The 7,144-nt window shown below is 37.5% G+C and overlaps 1 protein-coding gene across 1 annotated transcript; it reads right to left on the bottom strand.

Moving 5' to 3' along the window:
- Positions 1-2,374: 2,374 nt before the first annotated feature.
- sox17 (SRY-box transcription factor 17) lies at positions 2,375-6,131 on the bottom strand. The gene is made up of 3 exons (XM_062993112.1): positions 5,908-6,131; positions 5,737-5,868; positions 2,375-3,475 (listed from the first exon to the last, which is right to left on the bottom strand). Exons 1-3 carry the CDS (start codon positions 6,041-6,043, stop codon positions 2,427-2,429), a joined length of 1,317 nt encoding a protein of 438 aa, XP_062849182.1. The 5' UTR covers positions 6,044-6,131; the 3' UTR covers positions 2,375-2,426.
- Positions 6,132-7,144: the final 1,013 nt, after the last annotated feature.

Raw genomic sequence — 7,144 nt, 5'->3', positions numbered from 1 at the left:
ATTTAAAAACTCCAGCAGTGCTGCTGTGTCTGATCCACTCATACCAGCACAACACACACTAACACACCACCACCATGTCAGTGTCACTGCAGTGCTGAGAATGATCCACCACCCAAATAATACCTACTCTGTGGGGGTCCTGACCATTGAAGAACAGGGTGAAAGCAGGTTAAAAAAAAAGCATGCAGAGGAACAGATGGACTACAGTCAGTAATTGTAGAACTACAAAGTGCTCCTATGTGGTAAGTGGAGCTGATAAAATGGACAGTGAGTGTAGAAACAAGGAGGTGGTTTTAATGTTATGGCTGATCAGTGTATATATTCCCGAAATTAGTGCAGTGCAGTAAAACCCCAGAGAGAATACCAATGCATCGTGGGGTCCCAGCCTGTAAGTAGACACCCTTCCAACTGATAGTGCCACTGGGCCAAAATGCTGCATCTGCTGTAGATTCTAGATTTTTTATATTTTCCAATCTGGTCCACATATGCACAGGAACCAATCTCTCAACTTTGTGCACTGTGTATAAGGATATTTTCACTCTGTAATATGACAAGTTTTGGTCAGAATGAGAAGCCCTCTCACCATGTTTACTACCCTGACACCTGACCATATCAGCAGTTTTTAGAAAAGTCTATACTGTTAACCTTTTGGCAGTGGTACCTAGATATTAATGAATTATGTGTAGGTTATATCTAAATCAGTCTATCAGTGTTTTCATGGTGGTTTTGCTCTCTGCATATGAAATTACTCTACAAGCTCATCATCTGCCATCTTTTTCAGAGATACAGTTACTGCTTGTTTCAGCAAGACAATTCCAAGACACATTGTAGGTGCTAGACTGGCCTGTCTGCAGTACCTTAAAATTGTAAAGTGCAGTATAACTCAATGAAGACCTTGGACTGCGGAACAGCTCAAACCAGCACTTGGGTTACCATGTCCTGTTGCCAATGCCTAAATTCCCGTAAGAATTTAAATTTACATTTGTATTGGCCAGTGTTGCCAGATTGGGTGGATATTATTTGAAACTTGCAGAGAAATTGGCAGGGTTCACGACAAGGTATCACGACATTGCAAATAAAAATATCTTAAATGCCACTAATAATTTATAATTACTGACCTGTAAGTTAATTAGTATATTAGTGTATTAGTATAATTAGTAAATTAGTTTAATGTTTTTCATGAGTATGTTTGGGCGGTTGTAGCAATCTGGCAACGGCACAGAAACGGCAGTTTGGAGATTTGCTGCAGCAGGGTATTTAAGGTATTTGAGTGTTTCCAGTTTATTTTAATTCTTTTAAATGCTCATAAAATAGATTTTTGAAATATTACTAACTCTATGTTTAGTTTAATTTCCTAAAAACTTTTAGTTTGCCTTCAAGTCATGAATATAAGTCCCCAGAAGATACTAAAGTTGCTAGATGAAATATCAGTTCAAGAATGAATAGAAATTGTAGCTTGCTGCCTGCCTGCCTACTGGCTAGCTAATTTCAGTTGAATAGAGAATACTGACCCAGCTTTTTGGGTCCCAGGTTTGTACATGCCTCAAAGCATGGTAGGATATTTGCTGCTTGTGTCATGTAGAACATCTGATCATCTTCATGCTTCTCTACTCTTTTATTTAGAGTGCTGCTTTAGGTTTGACCTGTCTGTATAGTTTGGGGCCAGATCAAGACAGACCATGATATTTTTATCGATCAATTTAAGTCAGAATAGATTGGACTGTTAATAGGCCGGTCCATGCTCAGTAGGCACCTACTGAAAAACAAACAAACAATGTCCAAAAGTTCGTCAATTAGATGTTTATTTCATAAAAGTGCAAAAATATGAACTTGCATTTTAATATGTAAATTACTGTACATTTCATTTGTAAAAACAGTTTAAGGAATAAACTTTAAAATGCTTTATTTAAACACATTTATAGAATTATAATATTTATAATTACAAATTGAATGTTCAGTTTCCTTCATTAGAATGATCAAGCAGTGGAAAATGTGTCAAGAAATGTAACACAATAATTAAATGCAAATTTTTACTATACACTGTGCATGACAATACTTATTCTTGCAGAATTTGGCAACCTGGCATGCCACATAACAAATATATAAAAAGGCCAGTGTTTTTCAACTTTTACAAAATTAAAATATTTAACAGGGAACATAACAGAAAAAATAAGGAAAGCATATACCTTATTAATAAGATTTTAATGTTTTAAATGTGTTATTGTGAGTAATAATGGATTTGGTCACTGTTATATTAGTACTGATGATATACAAGATTTTAAAAGATGTATAGTGATATCATATTGTTAGAACAGTCAGCCCTAGAATTTTGAATGAATATAAAAAATAAACAGAATTTGTATTTTGAGACAGCGTTATTCCATTTATTTTTGTTGGCTCAGTAGTTTCAGTTGGCATACAGAGCCTTATGTGTTGTTATAGTTAGAGTAGTACACAGCAGTGCTGGCATCAGACAATACAGTCGAGATGAGGTCGGATCCCTGCATGGATGCATGAGGAAGCCCATAGGAGAGGTACTGCTCAAATTCGCCACAAGCCATCTCATTTAGCATCTCAGGAGCATGCCGCCGTGTCTCTGGATGCCTGTGTGCGCGCTGGTCAGCAGAAGCATGAGGATGTGTGTGACCTTCTTGTACAGGTGACATTGGCTCCACTGGCCGTTTTACATGAGAGGCAGGGTTATAGAAGACCCCTAGAGTAGGCGTGCAGGCCAAGTACGCAGGTGGCGGGGCTTGACTGGAGCCGGGTGATAGGCTTCTGTTAAATAGTGCCTGAGATAGCGGATGGGAATGGTGAGAATTTATATTGTGGCTGACATTGTGGTGTGTAATGTTGGTTGTGTTACCAAGTTCTTGAGAGTGTGCACTGCTCATCAAATTAGCTTGTGCGCTGCCATGATTGAGCGTGCTAATATGTGAGTCGGAGGTGGTGTGCGCGTGGACTTGCAAATGCACTGCAGCATGCGAGTGGGGTTCATTTCCTGCACCGCTTTGACCCTGTGTGCTAATGAGAGAATTCTGGTGGCCTTGATGTGCATAGTCCTGGTGGTGATGGTAGCTGTAGGCCACATGAGAACTGTCCTCCTGAGAGTGGCCAGTGAAGAAGACACTCTCTGTCCCCATTGTGTCCATCGGGGAGGTGTCAGGGGTGGGTAGGCTGTATGGCTCAAACAAGCCTGGGGCGTCACAATACTGAGGCAGACCACCCTGAGGCAAACTTACAGAGGGAAGGGAGTAGCCAACATCAACATTCTCCATACCAAAAGGACCCGAGGGCTCACTTGCCCCAGGCATCAGAAAGCTAGGGTCCAGACGCTTGATTTTCTTCACCTGTTTGCGCCGCCGAGGCCGGTACTTGTAGTTTGGATGATCCTGCATGTGCTGCACTCGCAGTCTTTCTGCCTCCTCTACAAAAGGTCGTTTATCCAGCATAGACAATGCTTTCCATGACTTACCTAACAATTAGAAAGAAAATACATTTAGTCTATTTAATTTTGGATTAAGAAAACTATTGATTACTTTTTAAGATAGCTGTCAACTTTGGAAATGTTCTTTTAAACAGTAAAAAAAAATCTGTAGGTCATGCACAGTATGCATAGGGTAGTAAATAGATAAATCACAAATAAATAAAAAGGTTTTGACCAAGATTTTAAGATTACTAATGTGATTTGTTTTTTTTTACTATATATACAGTTTGGATACACTTAAAGCAAAAATACTTGAAAATATCCAGGCATTTAATCTGTCAGATTTTACTGATTTCTGTCATTCTCACATACAACAATAAAATGACACCAGATTAAAGAGTATATCTGGCATTTCTTCTAAACCCCCATATTTATAGTGTAATATTTGCAAGTTTGCAAAGATTGACATTACTTAACACTTTTGCTGATACATAATTTACACTGGCTTATTAAAATTAGAATAAAATTTAAATTAAATAAATTGTTAAAATACTATGCTTGTTACACATGAAGGAAAATAATAAAATAATAAATGAAACTCCATAACACACAATAACACACTGCACATTATTTGATGCATTTATATTAATTAATCATTTATAATAAAATAATTAACGAAACAGAGCTGTATAGGATATTATGGTACATATCTTGTAACCCTTCTTTGATGCCTTATAACCTGCAGTTTTTTTTTTTTTTTATTAAACTATTTTACTGTAACTACTAATGCATTATAACAGATTAATTTTGTTTATTAACATTTAGGTGATACTTTTGCTTGAGGCAGATTACAATTGGCCAGTGCAGAGACCTCACAAGAGCAAATTAAATGCCTCAAGGGCACAATGGTTATAGCAAAATGTTATCAGTTATGATCAAACCAATGACCTTTTGATTCCTATTAGGGGCATTATTAAGCTTTGTTATTAAAGGAAACACCCTTTAAACACTCCCCTAATCCCACCCAGAATTAATGGTTTGGTAAAGAACATGCTGCACAAGCTGCTCTGAAATGTTTATTAAAATTATGATTATCTCTAAACCAAAAACAAGATTCATAACTTTTACTCACTACTAAAGTTCCAAGTTTTTTGTTGTCGTTTTTGAGGTAAAGTGTGCCTAAACCTAACAAATGTTACAGCACATTTTAGTTTAAAAACAGATTTCTGGTGATACAGAATATAATGCAAAAGCTTTCTCAAGATTGTTCCAGTCTTTTGATGCATTGCACTGGAACCCAAAATTATCCATTGAATCTATTTGTGAAAAGCAGCTCCACATATACACAAATGTATTACATCATTAAAACAACTGACAGAAGTAAGTAAACTAATAGACAGACTGATTATGAACTGTGGGACTGATGTCCACAATTAAATCAAACATGAGCAGAACTTACTACACACATATGAATCATGGTGATGTACATACATTTTATTAAATTATATCAAGAACTAGTTATAATTAAAACATGTTTGTTAAAGCATTGATTATATGAGCGTCATTGTGTGGCAGTAGAACTGGAACACTGTACTATTGGTGATGACCGGTAGTATAAGTTACTTTGTCTGCTGTCAGTCTGTGGGATAGTCTTAGTATTTAGTATTGTAATTTCCCCATTAATATGTATAATTAATCCCTTATAATAACGTGTATCTCTCTTGTTTTAATTTCATATTCTCTAAATTGTAGGGTATATTTTACTATATTTTCTTTTAGTTTTTCATGTTGTTAATTTTTTATCTCTCTTGTTTGAATTTCATGTTCTCTTAATTGTAACTAAATGTAACTAAGTCTTTCTGAGGTTCTAGATCTCAGGAATGTTTTAATGCTTTAATTTTTCCTTATGTAAAGCACTTTGAATTGCCAATGTGCATGAAAGGTGCTATACAAATAAACTTGCCTTGCCTTGCCTTGCCTAGTAATAGACTGTAATAATAAATTAATGATAATAAATTAATTACTAATTCAGATTACACCAAGTTGAAGCACACATGCATAGAACATTACAAATAAGTAGTAAAACCAACATAATTATAAAAGAACCATGTTTGGATCTCTAAAAAAGTCTTGGGTTGATGGTTATTGAAGGTTCCTTATAGTTACACCTAATGTTTGAAGTGATTCACTAATACTCCAAAGTGTCTTTAAAATGTTGTTTAAATGTCATCCATAAACATGTTCTTTTCTGACCTCTTTTCTTTTAAATAATAGGCTACTAATAGACTAATAAAAGCGATGACACTCACCAAGCATTTTGCTGAGCTCGGCGTTGTGCAGGTCAGGGTTCTGCTGCGCCAGTCTCTTGCGCTCGTCTTTGGCCCACACCATGAACGCGTTCATGGGCCGGCGGATGCGCGCTTCGGCTTTCCCTCGCCCCCCTGCAGCGGTAGTAGTAAGAGTAGCAGTGCACCCCTCACTCTTGGATTTGGCGAGCGTTGGGGGGCTGAGAGACTCCGGCCACGCGCACTGAGCTGCCCCGGCCATCATGGCTGAGCTGGTGCAGCGTACCTGGCTCGGATCGTCGCTGGCGTAGCCCGCATCGGGACTGCTCATCTCGCGATCCCCCGCACCTTTAGATCTGCGCACCACCGACGATCACTGTCTCCTGGTAGAGTTTAGTAAGCAAAGGCAACCTGACGCGCACACACACACACAGAGAAAAAGTTGGATGCACTATTACGCGATGGTAAACGCACTCGTGCGCTTTTTTGCACTTCTTAACGTTAACGATCCCAGGCCGGGACACCTAGTAAAGTCAGAATAAAGCAGAGGGATGCCGCCAGCTTTAAAAGCGCACCAGTGACCAATAGCGACTGCGGTGGGAGGGATCGCCGCATAGGAAGATGGGAGATTACCGGCAAGTGAGCGTCACTCAGAGCCACTTTGCCCCTGGGGGACCTTGGAGCGATCAGAGCTGGAATAATGGAATAATAGCCAAAGTAATAGAAACTGATAGTACCAAGTATAGTTCGGATAATCAAAATGCTATCATAAAAATGCCTCTTGGTAAATTAATACCCAAAGCAAAATACTAACTGTATATAAAAAGAGAAACATATTTAGAATAAACCTTTTTGAAAATATCTGTGTGTTAAGTAAAGTTTGTGTTACTTTATAATCAATAATAATCAAAGTTATTGTGTTCTATATGCAGCACAAAATGTGTCATTTAGTTCCATGCAAGCTCAAAACAAAATCTAAAGTTGCCTATCCAAAGAATAGCTTTCAATGTCTTGTCTAGTATATCACATGCACTTTTAAGTGATGTAATACATTTGTAATAAAGGACCATACTTGATTAAAATAGGACCACACTTGATTAAAAAGAATGAAGCAGGCTATCTGACCTTTCTAAATAAATTACTTAATAATGAATAAGTTGGGACATTTTGTAAAATGCAATAAAAACAAGAATCTGTGATTTGTTTAATAAATCGCTTGGACCTTCATTTAGCTAACAAAAGTACAAAGAAATGACTTTTACTGTATTCTGTAACTACACTGATCAGCCATAACATTTAAACCACCTCACTGTCCATTTATCAGCTCCACTTACCATATAAAAGCACTTTGTAGTCCTACAATTACTGACTGTAGTCCATCTGTTACTCTTCATACATTTTAAGCCTACTTTCACCCTGTTTCTCAGTGGTC

Source organism: Trichomycterus rosablanca, chromosome 4 (assembly GCF_030014385.1).
Source record: "Trichomycterus rosablanca isolate fTriRos1 chromosome 4, fTriRos1.hap1, whole genome shotgun sequence".
In the NCBI taxonomy this organism is placed as follows: Eukaryota; Metazoa; Chordata; class Actinopteri; order Siluriformes; family Trichomycteridae; genus Trichomycterus; species Trichomycterus rosablanca.
The sequence above is the reverse complement of the archived record's forward strand: the minus strand, read 5'-3'. Positions and strand labels throughout refer to the sequence as shown.

What these genes read in the sequence shown, in the direction of transcription:
- sox17 (XM_062993112.1), bottom strand. Translation starts at nt 6,043, where the DNA reads ATGAGCAGTCCCGATGCGGGCTACGCCAGCGACGATCCGAGCCAGGTA. An exon ending in AACGCTCGCCAAATCCAAGA is followed by an intron (nt 5,869 to 5,907) that starts GTGAGGGGTGCA and finishes CTACCGCTGCAG; the next exon opens with GGGGGCGAGGGAAAGCCGAA. An exon ending in CGAGCTCAGCAAAATGCTTG is followed by an intron (nt 3,476 to 5,736) that starts GTGAGTGTCATC and finishes TCTAATTGTTAG; the next exon opens with GTAAGTCATGGAAAGCATTG.